Source organism: Notothenia rossii (assembly GCF_949606895.1).
Source record: "Notothenia rossii genome assembly, chromosome: 1".
NCBI classification, from domain to species: domain Eukaryota; kingdom Metazoa; phylum Chordata; class Actinopteri; order Perciformes; family Nototheniidae; genus Notothenia; species Notothenia rossii.
In genome coordinates, this window is record NC_136912.1 from 9,151,044 (window position 1) to 9,167,630 (window position 16,587).

The following is a 16,587-nucleotide window of genomic DNA, read 5'->3' on the forward strand; positions in this document are numbered from 1 at the left end:
TCATACTATGTTCGATGATATGATTATTTATGGTTTATGGTCTCTCTCTCTCTCTCTCTCTCATTGTGCTCCTCCTACAACAGCGTGTCCTCTTCAGCGAATGCTAACATAACATTAGCTCAAGCAGCTACACTCACTATGTGGCATCAGACATGACGTGCCAGCAGAGTGACATTCTTAACATAACTCAGCAGCAGTGGTATCAGAACATGATTTTACTTTTGAATGCTATGATTACACTTAAATATTAAGGACTAACGTTTAGTACACCACTAATGTAACCTCTCGTTTAATCTAAGGTCAATTTGTTCTATTGAAAATGTGCATAGCCTAGATGTTGACTTCTTTCCCATTCATTCTAATAAGTGCTAAACCAGACACTCAAAAACTCAATGAGCATCTTCCTCAGAGCATTCAGCCCTCTTTTCCTCCTGTGGCACCAACAGACTGACTCAAACAAAGCTTTTTAAATATGCTTTTCCAAAAGGATGTACCTGGATAGATGCTATGTTTCTGACGATCTGTTCATGTGGCACATTATGTCATCAGAGCAGAAGGTGTTATCAGCGGTAGACGGAGCAGAAGTGTAAAAAATAAAGCTATAAACGTCACCAGAGGATAACATGGAGGTTTGAAACTGTCGTTACAGTATTCACTAAAACACACTTTCTCTTGCAATAGTTTGAGTATTTCACAATATTTCAGTCATCCTTCCTGTTCTGCAACAGGATCATAAAAACAGCTTTATGTGAATTAATAATAAAACTGCTGTTGTTGTTTAACGCGACGCCTTTTTTTGATGAACTAAGCCTTTTGACAGACCTGCACCAACCTGAATATCAGGGCGTGTCCTCGGCTGTTTAGACCAGCAGACGCTGTCCCTACTTGAGAAATGTTCTCATGCGATAATGTGAGAATTGAATGTCTCTAGTATTTTTTAAGGACAGCGCAAAACTGGAAAGTGAAGGGACATCATTTACACAGATTTTCAAAAGAAAAACTAAATGTTTGGACGAGTAGATGATTGATTTGAACTGATTTTCAACGCTTATATGTCCTCACACATCCAAATTGTATCGTTTTTCTTCTTTTTACAAGAAGAAGCTGATCACTGGACTTTACAGTAAACAACCACATGCACAGAAAACACAAGTGACGAGAAAGGGACATCCTTGTGAGCTAGTGTCCCTTGAAGTAAACAAAAACAAACAAGTTAAATAAGAATTTGATTTGAAAATGTTTAACTTTGCATGAATTTTCATATTTACGACTTCTTAAATCTGATGCTCACCCCTTTTTATAATATAAAGGGCAGAAGTTCAGACATGACGTGAGACGTTGAGTCGTATTTGAGTATCTGATTGTTTTTACAGAGAAGTGGCAGCTCTTACTCTGTAGTATCTGAAGTAGTCTTTCTCCGTCAGCCTCTTGATTCGAGGGTAGATCTTGAAGTTGTTGAAGACGTCGATGCTTTCAACGTCACAGAAGCAGTCGTCCAGGACCCCCGTCAGCTGGAGCGGAGAGAAACACGGATTACTGAGTGACATCACACATGAGCAACAAAAAAGACAGAACAATGACCTGAGCAAGTTTTCAATTTCTGCTTCACTGTCTTACTCACTAATGTGTCTCCGTTCATTAATTACAAATAGCTGAAAGCTGTCATAGGGAAAGCCAATGACAGAGTTCAATTAGCCTGAAGTGCACACGCTAGATATAAGTGCAGATAGAGCCAAGGTGGTCATTTGTATTATTAGATATCAAACTCAATGCTACATGGACTGGAATCTAAATCACCTGTATCCTATAGAGTTACTTTTTCAATTAATCAAGATGAGGTTGAATAATATGTGCATGTTTAGCTTTTTAGCTTATCTGTAGATATAACAAATACATCATTATTACAATAAAAGGTGCCACAATTTTATAAAACAGAAAATATTTCCAAAAATGACATCGTTGTAATCTCTGAAGGATTCAATCAATCGATGAAACAACATTACACACACAACAACACAGACTATAACACCCCTTGTTGTTAAATACCATTGAACTATGTGCAATATATGTATGCCGTTAATAACTGTGCAATATATAACTGGCAGCTAAATCTTCAGAACTGTTACAGGATGTGTGTTTTGTAAATTGTGTATTTAAAAAAAAATCTTTAATACTTTTGTATGCATGCTTCTTAGGTAACATTAAGCCGTCTTTGGCTCTTTTCTGCTGTTACAATGTAGCTGCCCCCCCTGTGGGACGAATAAATGTATTCTCATTCTGAACATTAAGGATATTTGTATAATTGTGTCAAAGATGTATTAGGCTCTCCTTCTGCTAAACACTAACAACTCCACTGGGAAGCCACTTTCCCCTTTTCAGAGCAGGAGGCCCGCAGACACACAGGCTGTTGTCTAACTGCACTGCCATACATAATACATCCACCCCCTGCTGTGTGAGGGCGCACAGTGCTGTGTTACCTGATCCCAAACAGCTCATACAAAATGCAGACCTCCCTCTGATCATCACAAAGGCTACACCTCAATCTCCAGATTAATGTGTTTGACCAGAGGAGCAACTAAACAACCAGAGTTTGAAATCTGAGGAGAGTTCGGTAAACAGAGGGAGGTATTAAAGGTGGGGGCGTTAACACCACCCTGTTGCAGTTAAGAGGCTTTGGGTTGTCTTATCGTTTAAAGTTAGCAGTAACCAACCACCACCTGTAGCTTTAATCCAGAGCACACACACCTGGTTTAGGGGGCTGAAAAACAGCTAACCTGCCCTGAACACAAACACTGTTGAGAGGGCATTTTTTAACACGTCATGTTTTTGGTAGGTTTTGTATTATCACAATAAACAAGACGCAATTTAGAAGCATTTTTCGTATTAAACTGATGATTTCTTTCTTGAAAACAGACTGATAATTTGTCCATTAAATGTAAGAAAATAGTGAAAAATGACCTACAGCCCAAGTTGAAATTAAAATGGGAAAGTATACACATTTCATAATACGACTATCCAGGCCAACATTCTTAAAAAGGCACTAAAAACAATAAAATAAATACTGAATTAAGTTTTTCTTAACAGAACCGACAACTTTTTGCCATCACAGATAGGACACACATCTGTATTAAAAACAACCAACAATCTTAAATGATGTAATCATACGTCCCCTTGCATACATAAAGGAAGACTAAATACATTTAAATATCAAAATTGTGTGAATTTTCTCTTTCTCACATGATTATTATTTGTATTATATATATATATATATATATTTTTTTTTTAATCAGGCGATCTTTTTTGAACTATTTACAACAATAGTGGGCACAGCTTGTTCAAGGTATAAATATTACAAAAGATACACCAACATACTGTGACTATACCTCCTGTATTGTGGAGAAGTGATACAAGAGGTAGTCGATTCAGAGCTTTGTTAATGGCTCTCTCGGTTTAGTTATTTGCATAAACAGATACACTTCCTAAAATGACCATGTCAGTGTTTCCCCATGTGCTGTTCCCCCAGGTGCTCATTTGAGTAAACGTCACATCACTGACAAATATGTATGCCTGGAGGGAAGGTAAATCCAAAGTCTAAATCTCTGTATAATAACTATGGCTAGATGTTGTTTATTTTAAGTGTCCAATTCAATATGTAATACATTATAATTAGGCTTGGTTTTATATTGAAGAAAACTACCAAGGAAATTCTAAGAAAATGATTGAGCTGTAAATTAAACTAAATTGTCTAGCTTTAAATATCAATGTTTTAAATGTGAAATGAATGTATTAGACCAAATTAAATATCAGAGTATGACCAAGCATATGGAGCCACTTGTCTGCTATTTAATACAACAAGAATAATACGGCTATGATCTTATCATCTACTTATTGAAACATTATGTCTAGTATTGTATTATACAGACACATCTGGGAAATCTCAGTAAAGTATAGCCACATTAACCAAACCTCTGTGTGAAGTTGTCCACCGAGCAGTCCACTGAGAGCCACGAGAGGCAGGAAGAGGCAAATCCCTCTCAGCATGCTGTTTCGATATCTCTACTTCTGTGTTCTAGCTTCAAATCAAAACTTCCTCTATGCAAACTTTCAGCCCATATGTCACAGCAGCAGCAGCAGCTCTGTCTGTGGACTGAGCTGTCATTACAAACCTTTCAGTGCCAATGCCAACCCCCCCAAAGGGCCCCGCCTCCAAGCAACCAGCTGTCAACAGTAAATCCCGCCTTCTCCACAAGCGCCCTACTATTGTGTAGTCCACTTCCGGGTCAGAAGCCGTATACACCGTTTGCTAGTAGCGGGGCAAAAGACTACAACTCCCACGAGAGGACAGAAGACGGGAGCTATGCCTCAGCCAATCACGTTACACCACGCTTTTCTACTTGGTAATAGAAATAACATCAGTTCAGAAAAAATCCACAACATAACAATTCGATTATAACACTTCTATTTGTATGTATTGCTTTCAATAATTATCCTATTTTCATTTTAATTTTAAATCCTCGAAATAGTCTTCATACGTTTTTGGAAAAACGGAAGTTAGGTAAACCAGGAGTAACGCAGTAAATACAAATCAATTATTACATAATGTGACAGTCACTTAATGAGTTTCAATGGGACGTGGACAAACACTATCGTTCGCTAGTAATTCTCATTTAGGAAATCGATAAAAACATTAAAAGAAAAAAGAGACACGTCGTTGCTATTTCCCAACCATGTCTGTAGTTTCCGGAATAAATAAAGACTACGTTTGTATTTGATTACTACTAGAATATATATAAAAAAGATTGCTTTAATGTCACTTTCACACACGAAGAGATATGGAGATTTTTGCTTCTTTTTTTCATGTATCTAATATTACAGTCAGAAAACAGAGTGTTCTTTTGACAACAGATTAAGAGTGATTTGATCTGTCATACATGCAAAATTAAAGAATTGAGACCTGTAATTTTAATAAATAAAACCTAAACAAATCCTACATATTTTCTTCCTGCTGTTTTATTCCAGGATGGAGACTGTTGCTGGTTTACTATCTTTGGTCTCTTTTATATTTACAAAATGTTATTTCCTGCATCTCCATTCAATGTATTTTTTATGTTTTGTGAAGCTGCGTTTGTATTTTATTACTGCTAAAATATATTTAAAAAATAGAGTGACTTTCACACACGAAAAGAGAAGGAGATTGTTGCTTCTAGCTTGCATCACACACACTGTGACGTCAAATTAAGATGACAGCAGAAAATGCTAGAATATTTCCTGAATGGAGAGGCTGTGTCGTATTGCCACGTTTAAAGCTTTAGAAACCAAATACACAACCTTTATATCATCGTTTGACATCGTTAATGCCACACAAACACTGTTTTAATGTTACTTACATGGCAGAAGCAGCTCTGGTCCTGGCTGTCTGGAGAAGGAGAAGGAGAAGCTTTGCTCGGTTGCTCGCTTTGCTGCGTTTTGGGTTTTACGCTGCTGTCTTGTTGAAACCAACCCAAACAAACAAAGTTCCCGAATAACAAGGCCAGCAGCAAAACACCAAACGCTAGTAAAGTTGCTTTCCACATCATTCACTGTGCTGGCGGTGGGAAAATAAAGACAAAACAAGTATCACTTCTGTCAGTTGTCCTATGTGTGTGGCGACTTTAGTACCAACGGTCGCTAGCTGAAGTTAGCATCCGCATGCTAACAGTGGCTCTGAAAATAAGAGCGATTGAGCGAACTGAGCAGCCCGGTGTTTGAAGAGCCTCAGACGGACATTTAGAGGTCCAATTGCCCTGATAGAACCGGAGACATTGATTTAAGATGATACATAACTGGAGAAGTTTATGTGTACCAGGTTCCCCCCTTAGCATCAAGTTAGCAAAACAACACAGTGGCTGAAACTTCCGGTTAAACATTTTCCAAACAAAATACCTTTGATAGTTAATACGGTAGGCTACTACATGAAGTTTTAACTTCAACATAAACTAAAGTACAAAGTTAAACACATACAATACTTTTGGGAAATAATACAATCATCCAAAACACCATAAAAGACCAGAGATTTCAATGAAATGTTGAACTTTTACGCAAAAGAAATCTATGTCATCTTTGTGTTTTTTTACTACTGGTTGAACAAAACAAGAAATCACAAATATCTAAATTTAGAGGCATTGTAAAGGACGTTGCTCACTGTTGTAAGATGTCTAATAGACACATTATCGAGACAATAATCAGCATATATATTTTTTAGGCTAAGTGTATGTGTGCATTGAGGACAAGAACTGAGAGTTAAATGTTGTAATGTCTACACATACTCTGGCAATAAAGCTGACATTGAATCTGACAATATATCTTGTTTGGTCATTATAAGGATGTTATGCTGACGTTTGATTAGTATTGAGCAAATTGATTGTGAAAGCGTTTTATTTTGAAAATGGAGTCTTGTCCTCTAGTTGAGGCTCATGTGTTTCCCTCCTGTGGCCACCAGAGTTAAGATTCACTGAAGAAGGGAACATACAGAGGTGCTGCAGTAGGAGGAGCAACACAGGTAGCTTCAGCGTAGCATTCCTGAAGTAAAACTTATTGTTGTTCGGAGTTGCAGTCAGTCAAGCAAGGCATGTCTCTGGGTTTCCTGTCTGAAGAAATATTACACTAAGTTCATCAGGTCTTCTCAACAACTTACTCTAATACTGGTGAGTGCAACTTATAATTAACTGTGTTCAACCCGCCTTAACACAAAACTAACAGCTCTATAAAAGCAGGAAGTAACATTTCAGAATGACATGGTTTCATAATGTTGAAATAATCATGCTGTGATATATTTTTTTAAACAAATGATAGGTGTTAACTTTTCACTTTATATTACTTTGACTTCTGTTCTCAGACATGTCTTCTGTCAGCTGCCTGCTATATGAAGATCAGTTCCTCTGCTCCATCTGTCTGGATGTGTTCAGGGATCCAGTCAGCACACCATGTGGACACAACTTCTGTAATACCTGCATCATTGACCACTGGAATAGTAATGACAAATACCAGTGTCCTATGTGTAAAGAGGCTTTTGCCACAAGACCAGATTTGAAAGTGAATACTTTACTCTCTGAGATGGTGGCTCAATTCAGACAGTCGGCTCAACAGAAAGCCAGAAACAGCCGCAGCAGCAGCTCAGAGCAACAAGTCTTCAAACCAGGAGAAGTTCCCTGTGACGTCTGCAATGAAACCAAACTGAAGGCCCTGAAGTCCTGCCTGGTGTGTCTGACCTCCTACTGTGAGACTCACCTGGAGCCTCATCTGACAGCTTCAAGCCTGAAAAGACATCAGCTGATCGACCCTGTGGAGAACCTGGAAGACAGGATGTGTCTGAAGCACGATAAACCTCTGGAGCTGTTCTGTAAGACCGACCAGACATTTGTGTGTCTGCTCTGCCATGTTTCAGAGCACAAGATGCATGATGTGGTTCCTCTGGAAAAAGAATATGGAGAAAAGAAGGTCAAACTGTGGAAGACAGAGGCGGAAATTGAGCAGATCATCCAGAAAAGACAACTGAAGATTCAGGAGATCACACGGTCAGTCGACCTTGGTAAAGAAGATGCAGACAGACAGGTGGCAGAAGGTGTTCGGGTCTTCACTGCTCTGAAGGATTCTGTTGAGAGAGGACTAAACGAGCTCATTCAAACGATAGAAGTGAGTCATGAAATGGCACAGAAACAGGCCGAGGGTTTAATCAAAGAGCTGGAACAGGAAATCTCTGAGCTGAAGAAGAGAAGCTCTGAGGTTGAGCATCTCTTACGCTCTAAAGACTACCTCCATCTTCTCCGAAGCTTCCAGTTCTTTAAATCTCCTCCCCATACAAAGGAGTGGACAGAGGTCATTGTCTGTCAATCATACGAGGGGACTGTAGTAAGAAATGTGCGCCAGCTGGAGGAGACAATCAGTAAAGAGATTTTGAAGCTGCTTCCTGTGGCTGTGCTGAAGAGGGTCCAGAGGTACGCAGTAGATGTGACTCTTGACCCTGATACAGCACAAGCTGAACTCAGACTGTCTGATGATAAGAAAGAAGTAAATCATTGTGGTGGGAAGAAGAAGAATCTCCCGGACAATCCAGAGAGATTTACTAATCGTACTTTTGTTTTAGGAAAGCAGGGTTTCTCTGCAGGCAAATTCTACTATGAAGTTCAAGTTAAGGGGAAGATTAACTGGGATTTAGGAGTGGTCAGAGAGTCGATCAATAGGAAGGGAGGAATCTCAATGAGCCCTCAGTATGGCTATTGGGCGATATGTTTGAGAAATGGAAATAGGAACAATGCTCATGCGGACCCTCCAGTCAGCCTCTCTCTGAAGTCTGAGCCTCAGAAGGTGGGGGTGTTTGTGGATTATGAGGAGGGTCTGGTCTCCTTTTATGACGTAGATGCTGCAGCTCTTATCTACTCCTTCACTGGCTGCTCCTTCAACGGGAAACTGTTACCGTTCTTCAGCCCCTGTAATAATGATGGTGGCAAAAACTCTGCACCTCTGATCATCTGTCCTGTCAAGGCCTGACCTTATCATGACTACTTTATAGAACAATAAAAGCGTTGACAACGGTACATATAGTCATTAAATGCGTCTTTAACCTTTCATATCCACATTGTAAATGTGTACCAGAAAACATTTCATAGCACAAAAGCAGCAGAAAATAGGATGCCAATGGGTTACAGACATACCAAAAACACAAGCCTGGCTGATCCCTTTTTAAATTAAAAGTATGTTTTGTTAATTTTTGGTAAGAAATGCTAATGTTTGTGAGGTAATGTGCAGTGATGTGGTCAATAATGAAAAAAGAACACCCCCTATACACACTACATTACTTGTTAGACACTTGTATCCAAAGCGACATAGATACTCAATACTGTGGCCAATCCCCACAGGAGTAATTTGGGCTGAAGTGTCTTAGGGACACAACGACATGTTGACTGCAGCGGGGTTTGAACCTGTGACCCCCTGATCCCAACACCAAGTCTCTATCCACTGTGCCATTAAACCTACAACTTGATTCAGAAAATTAATTGAAGATTTTGTATTGATTAAAAAAGATTGGTCAATTTGCGGGCTATTAGCCTAAAGTAACAGACCGCTAGGATGTCCAGCTGGACCAATCAGAATTGAGTATTCACCTAAACTGTGGAATAATTAGTATTAATGCAGTGTTCTTTATCATTTGTTTTATGAGCTTTCTATTTTTACTGTGTCTCATAAAAGTTACGTTTTTTCTTACTGTTAAAACTGTCAATTTGTTTTTGAATGTAATACTTCTTAGAGACAACATCTTTTTTTGTGTGGTTTCTGTTTTGCTCCACAATGATAATTACGAATTGTTTACTTTGTGAATCACTGGACTGGGGATGCACTGATATGCAGTTATTTTAGTTAGATCTTAGTTATTGGTATGAATGTTACTTAGCTCTGGGAACTAGTCTGTTAATCTCTTTGGATGTTAATATAAACCATGTCTTTATTCAACTTTTATAGAAAAACTTTGATACCATGCAAGCCTTGTCACAAAACCATGAACAGTGTTGGTATTGGTAAACAACCACGTGCCTTCACAACAACAATAGAGATAAGTATTGAGTATATGAGGGAGAATATCATACTCAACTGAAAATGACAGAGCTACTAATTCAAACAATATACGTTTTCATGAATAAGATCCTTTATACTATGTTTCTAGTTTGTATCTATTTTTGTCTTTTTTTAATAAAAATTTTTATATGAAGCATTATGGATGATTGTCCAGTCTTTGCTTGAATAACATACGTATCAGATAACATAGATTTTTAATGCTTTCCTAACGTCCATGATATATGTTTTTAAACCTCTTTCATGCTGTTGTGTTAGTGACTATAACAGATGCTATGAATTGAAATAAAAACAGACTTTGTGAATATTAAAATCTACGCTGGTGAATTACAAATAACTCAATTGTGGAAGTGTTTAACTTTGAAACTGAACTCCTCTCTATGCCAAAGAGGTGTTCTCAGTGTGGATGTGTTTTCCTTTGGCCACTAGATATCAGCATTACATCACACATAGAGAGAAGAGTTTGTTAAAGGCTTTCACAGACTGCACACAAGACTACTTCCTGGTATGATTGAGCAACAACCACAGAAAAAGAACAAACATAAGAAGGACACGAAACGGCTAAACATGGAGCTTGACTTTGCACTGAGCTGAAGAACACTGTTGGTCTTTTCTGAATCTAAGATTTTTTTTTTTGAGACAACCGTCCTAGTGGCTTTAAGAAAATATGTTAAAAGTATTTCTAAATGTTAAACCTATCTTGTGCCCAGATGTCTGTAACTTTAATCCTGTCTAACCCGGAAGGAGAAACACAGAGCTGCTCTAAGAGGAGGAGCAACACTGGAGGGAGGAGAGCTGTAACGTCACTTTCCATAAATGAAACCTATCGTTTGTCAGAGCTGCAGTGGAGACACGTCTCTGGATTTTCCGTCTGAAGGAAGATTAAACTGAGTTTGTCAGTTCTTTCTCAGCACTTTACTCAAATACTGGTGAGTACATCTGCTACTATTTACTGAGTTTAAACAACCAGGATAAACACAAAACGTACAGCTATAAACAAACAGGAAGTTACATCAGTTGAAGTAACTTTTCAGTTGAGTTAAAAATACCTACAAAGTCATTTTTAATGCAGTAATCATACTTTATTCGTTATACAGATTTGACTTTGACTTGAAATATGTGTGTAACAAAATATTTAAATGAGGCCCTAATATGGTTTTGGGTTTTTCCTTTCCTGTAGTGTGTCATATAGGCCTAGGTTTGTGTGCATGTAAATGGTCTGCTAAGGTTAAAGTCCCTGTGTTCCCTCCAAAGGGAGTTTCTCTCCCACACTGTGTGGGCAACACATTCTCACTCCCAACTCGTACTATAGTGACGTTATGTCAGGATCCCTTGGCGTCACTATCAAACGCAGTGGGGGGCCCTATAGCGTAGATTTTCAACTACCAGGCAGTCCCATTGACTTGCATAGAGCTCCCTGAACGTTGGTAATTGAAGAGTTGGGATCGGGAGAAATGCTCTCCGCAGACCAATTCTCACAGCGTTTATCAACCTTTTTCTTACTCAATATCAAGCCAGCCACACTTATTGTTTTTACTTCTTTATTTTAATTGAATAATGTAGGACTTTTGTTGCCGTCAGTTAGGGGGAGAGTAGGGGCTCAGAATACTGAAATCTGTATTGTTTCATCGTTTTTTCCTTCTAATTTTGCACTATTTTCTAAACCACACACTGCGATTTACTCAACAATAAGACACAATTATCCTTGTGCTTATTTATTTGTTTGATTTTTATATGTGTCAGACTTTTGGAGTCAGTCAGAAGGGTCGGAGCAGCTCATTCGAACCCAGGAAGCTGTATTTTCAAAATAAGAGTTCATTTTAATATTATATTTGATAATATATTTTGTATTAACTAGACCACTGGGTCATGTTAAGACCATCTTTTCTGTCGGTTTGGTGTTACAAATATCAGAACAATATATGTGTGGATAACAAAATACATCCATCATAAACTAAACTGGAAACAGCAGTATATTTGATTGTGTTAACACTGTAAACTTGACAGTTTTTTAACCCGCACGCCTAGTGGTTAAAGCACATTATTGCATTTTTGTGTGGAATATGTTATATTAGATGAAAACATAACAAATGAAGAGTACATACAAATTAGGGGGAAAGTAGAAGGTCCATGATAGAAATATAGATTAGAAAATATCAAGAATATACTGTAAGTGAACTCTACAATAAAACTGTTTAGTGCCGGATGTCCAAAGAAATGAATAGGAAGATGTGCAAAACAGACAAACTAATTAGGCTTTATTCAAACATTAAAGAATACTTTAGGTTAAGGTCTTCTTTTAAATAAGAAAAAAGCATTGGGGGTATCAACAGATAAATATTAAGCCTGACAAAGTGCTTAAGGTTTAGTATATTGCAGAATTTGTTTTGGGACTTGACAATCAACTTTCCTGCGACGTTAACTATGTTGAAGCGCTTATGTTAACTGATATTATACATATTCATTATACTCTTATAAGATGTATGTAGATAGTATAAGACATTTGCAGAATAGAACAGTTTGATGGTGGAGGTATACACACATATTGATAGATGTCTTGTAATGCACTGTTGAGGAACATGCGACCCACGTTTTTCGTCTCCGACCTTGTTGAACATTGAACATTCAATAATTGAAGAACACAGAATTATTAAATATAAAACAAAGAATTTGTGTGATTATACTAAATGATTTACAAATATACACCACTGCATATTTACAACTGTTACACATGCTGATGTAACGAAAACATTTCCAACTTGGGATCAATAAATTATATCTTATCTTAAGATGATTGATGGCTACTGCCATATTTGCAAAACTTGCGTCTGAACCTTGACAAGTGCATGTTTCAGGCTTATCAATTAACAACAGGAGGGGTCACAGACATAAGACCAGCTGTTAAATAAAGCTATTCTGACTTTAGCTATCATGTGGGTATATATATAGACTCGCTCAAATGCTGTTTTGGATAGTGTGCCGTGGCTGGGTTTCATTCCATTTCAAAGAGCTGTTTGACGCTCGGCTTAACCTTGGCGCACTGCCACTCCAACATCCAATCACAGAGCTTGAGGACTAATCATGGGGTTTGTGGGTTTGTCAAGCAAAGTGGAGAGAATACTTACTTCCGTGTGAAAAATTCTCTAAAGAAACTACTATAAGCTGCTCCGACCCTCGGTCATGAGTCATGACAGACTCCAAAATGCCGACATTATACAATCAAACATATAAATAAACACAAGGATAATTGTGTCTTATTGTTGAGTAATTAACAGTGTGCGGTTTAGAAAATAATACAAAATTAGAAGAATTTTTTTTTTTTTAAACAACCCAGATTTCAGTATTCTGAGCCTAACTGACGTAAAAACAATAAGTGTGGCTTGATATTGAGTAAGAAAAAGGTTGATAAACGCTGTGAGAATGGGTCTGCGGAGAGCATTTCTATGCAAGTCAATGGTGTGGGGGAAACTTCTGTGTAGCAATGCAGGAGGAGTTACCGACTCAAAAGGAGACACGGGGAGAGCTGGAGATTTGATGTCAAACACTGATGGTTTATTTAGTAGCTTCGGCCGGAGAATTCACAAAACAAGTCCTAGAGCCAGAGGTTCTGACTGCACGGGAGAGTTGCCACGTCAATTTTGAAGAACTCTACCCCAAGACCCGTGTATTTAGCTAGTTCTGAGAGAATAATCAACATCCTGCATAAAAAGATAGAATCATAACACCTCTATCAGATGACGCCAACAGGCAGGAACAGGGAGACAGACCACTGAGAGCACAGCAGCCAAAGCTACAGGTGCCTGTGCTCAGTCAGGACAGTTTGAACTGATAAACTGGGTCAAAGTTATGGGTCTTGGAAAAATATTTCCCCAACAAATGGGACTCCGATAGGTGAAAATCGACGCTATAGGGCACCCCACTGCATTTGATAGTTACGTCGCCAAGGGATCCTGACATAACGTCAATTGGAATTATTTGTTTAATTCCTGCACATAGTGACATCCCAATGTAAGATTTGCACCTCTATTGCCTCTATTACATCTCTAAGCAGTTGACCAATCACAACAGAGCCGGCCACCTAACCAATCAGAGCAGACTGGGCTCTGGTTTCAGACAGAGGGCATTATGAGAAAAATAAAGAGCTTTTTGAACATTGAAACATGTAAACATGTCAAAGTAGAGGCATGAAATACAATTATAAAACTATTATAACATTTGAATAATATGTCTTCTTTAATAATACTTTGACTTTCTCAGACATGTCTTCTGTCAGCTGCCTGCTAACCGAAGAGCAGTTCCAGTGCTCCATCTGTCTGGATTTGTTCAGGGATCCAGTCAGCACACCATGTGGACACAACTTCTGCAAAACCTGCATCACTGAACACTGGAAAATTAATAACAGATGTCCCTTGTGTAATGAGGGTTTTCAAAAAAGACCTTTGTTGAGGGTCAACACGTTGTTCTCTGAGATGGTTGGTGAGTTCAGAAAGTCGGCTCAAGAGAAAGCCAACCGCAAACGGTCACAGCAACAATCGGTCACACCAGTAAACGTTTCCTGTGACTTTTGCACTGGAACCAAACTGAAGGCCCTGAAGTCCTGCCTGGTGTGTCTGGCCTCCTTCTGTGAGACTCACCTGGAGCCTCATTTAAATGTTTCAGGTCTGAGAAAACATCAGCTGATCGACCCTGTGGAGAACCTGGAAGACAGGATGTGTCCGGAGCACGATAAACCTCTGGAGCTGTTCTGTAAGACCGACCAGAGATTTTTCTGTCTGCTCTGCTCTGCTTTAGACAACAAGAAGCATGAGTTTGTTCTTCTGGAAAATGAATATGAAGAAAAGAAAGATGAGCTGTTGAAGACAGAAGCTAAAATTCAGGAGTTGATCCAGAAGAGACGAGTAAAGATTGAGGCGATCAGACACTCAGTAAAGCAAAGTACAGAAAATGCGCACATGGAGCTATCAGAAGGTGTTCAGGTCTTCACTTCTCTGAACAAGTTTCTTGAGAGAGGCCTGCATGAGCTCTACAAAACAATAGGAGAGAAGATGACAGCAACACAGAAACAGGCTGAAGGCCTCATCAAAGAGCTGGAACAGGAAATATCAGATCTGAAGAAGAGAAACACTGACTTGGGGCAGGTCACACGCTCAGAAGACCACCTCCATGTTCTCCGTAGCTTTCCGTTACTGAAAGCTGTTCCACCCACAAACGACTGGACAAAGATCAACGTCCATGTACCTTCTTATGAGAAAACTGTGGAGGGGGCCTTGATCCAGCTGGAGGAGACCCTTGATAAAGAGATGAAGAAGCTGCTCGGTGAGGCTGAGCTGAAGAGGGTCCAGAAGTACGCAGTGGATGTGACTCTTGATCCTTATACAGCACACCCTGAACTCATCCTGTCTCCTGATAGGAAACAAGTGAGTCATGGTGATGTAAAGAAGAATCTCCCAGACAACCTACAGAGATTTTCTCATTATAATTTTGTTTTGGGAGGGCAGAGTTTCTCTTCAGGCAGATTTTACTACGAGGTTCATGTTCAAGGGAAGCCTAAATGGAATATAGGAGTGGCCAGAGAGTCGATCAACAGGAAAGGAGAGTTCAACATGAGGCCTCAGGACGGTTACTGGACTTTATGTTTGAGAAATGGAAATGAGTACAAAGCTCTTGATTCTCCGTCATTCAGTCTCTCTCTGAAGTCTCGGCCTCAGAAGGTGGGGGTGTTTGTGGATTATGAGGAGAGTCTGGTCTCCTTTTATGACGTAGATGCTGCAGCTCTTATCTACTCTTTTACTAGCTGCTCCTTCACTGAGAAACTCTACCCAATATTAAGTCCCTGTAATAATGATGGAGGCAATAATGCTGCCCCTCTGATCATCGTCAGACCTACTGTCAATCAAACGGCCTGATCTTTGAGATCAGCATGTTGAGCAATGCAAATAAAGCATTGCCAACAATATTTGTACATACAGTGTATATACACATAAACATGCCAGACAAAATGTTCATACTAAAATAGGCATAGTGGTCAATGCTAGTATACCAATGTGTTCTAAACTTAAATACTTTTCCTTCATATTTGGTTAGAAAATTAACCAAAAAAAAGGTTACTTTTAAAAAAGGTGCTTTTGTTTGACTTTTTATAATTTTAAGGCTTCTTGAAGAGAAACCGTATTTGAGCAGTGTTTTTTATTATGCAGGACAATGTAGTGATAATTAACATCAATGTATTGCTGGACTGGGGATGCAATTGTTCTGTATATTTTTATTTTGAAGCATTATGGATAATTGTTCAGTCTTTGCTTGAATTACATATGTACCAGATAACATTGATTTTTAATGGTTTCCTAACATCCATGATATATTTTAAGAAGTGACCTCAAGTCATCAACCTCTTTCGTGCTGTTGTGTTGGTGACTATAACCAATGCTATGAATTGAAATAAAAACAGACTTTGTGATCATTAAATCTCTGATGAAGTACAAATAAATCATTTGTGGAAGTGTTTTACTTTGAAACTGAACTCCTGGTCTCTATGCCACAGAAGTGTTCTCAGTGTGGATGTGTTTACCTTTGGCCACTAGATATCAGCATTACATCACACATACACTCTAAAAACAAATGCTTTGGCTCAACAAAGAAAATCAACGCAACAGTTTGCATCAATTTTTATTGAGTTATGAAAACTTCGAAGGAAATTGTGTTAAACCAACAAACTTATTTGAGTTAGGGGAGAAGGCTTTTCCTCTACAATCAGAGGTGTTTTTAATTACCACTTACTTAATAATTGGTAGCATAAACACACGTTTTTAAGTTGATTACTCCAAAGATCAAGTTGTTCCAACTAGTTTTACCACATGATTTAAAAGGAATTTTAAGTTGTATGTACTTAATTACCATCATTGTGAACACAAGTTTTTAAGTTGACAACCATTTATAAATTAAGTTGCTCCAAATATATTGTATTCAATCGTTTTGTTTTTT

At 38.5% G+C, this 16,587-nt stretch overlaps 2 protein-coding genes across 3 annotated transcripts in view; one reads left to right on the forward strand and one right to left on the reverse strand.

The window, feature by feature from the left end:
• The window catches only part of ero1b (endoplasmic reticulum oxidoreductase 1 beta), a 24,421-nt gene extending 18,559 nt beyond the window's left edge, over positions 1-5,862 (reverse strand). Inside the window, exons 1-2 of one of the 2 annotated variants that reach the window (XM_079663445.1) lie at positions 5,388-5,862; positions 1,392-1,511 (exon numbers count right to left, since the gene is read on the reverse strand). In XM_079663445.1, the coding sequence (XP_079519571.1) occupies positions 1,392-1,511; positions 5,388-5,576 (309 nt within the window). In that variant the 5' untranslated portion in view covers positions 5,577-5,862. Of the gene's footprint in view, positions 1-1,391; positions 1,512-3,966; positions 4,138-5,387 lie in introns of those variants that run through there. The other variant, XM_079663446.1, reaches the window with a different exon arrangement.
• A 159-nt stretch (positions 5,863-6,021) lies between these two features.
• On the forward strand, positions 6,022-16,093 carry LOC307045532 (uncharacterized protein). Its single transcript, XM_079691236.1, has 4 exons — positions 6,022-6,683; positions 6,875-8,520; positions 11,350-11,371; positions 13,864-16,093. Exons 2-4 carry the CDS (start codon positions 6,877-6,879, stop codon positions 15,510-15,512), a joined length of 3,315 nt encoding a protein of 1,104 aa, XP_079547362.1. The 5' UTR covers positions 6,022-6,683; positions 6,875-6,876; the 3' UTR covers positions 15,513-16,093.
• Positions 16,094-16,587: the final 494 nt, after the last annotated feature.

Bases quoted from the DNA above. Each gene is read 5' to 3' on its own strand.
- LOC307045532 (XM_079691236.1), top strand. From the start codon at position 6,877: ATGTCTTCTGTCAGCTGCCTGCTATATGAAGATCAGTTCCTCTGCTCC. The intron at 8,521-11,349 runs GCCTGACCTTAT...TATATGTGTCAG, and splicing joins TGATCATCTGTCCTGTCAAG to ACTTTTGGAGTCAGTCAGAA. The intron at 11,372-13,863 runs GTCGGAGCAGCT...TGACTTTCTCAG, and splicing joins TTTTGGAGTCAGTCAGAAGG to ACATGTCTTCTGTCAGCTGC.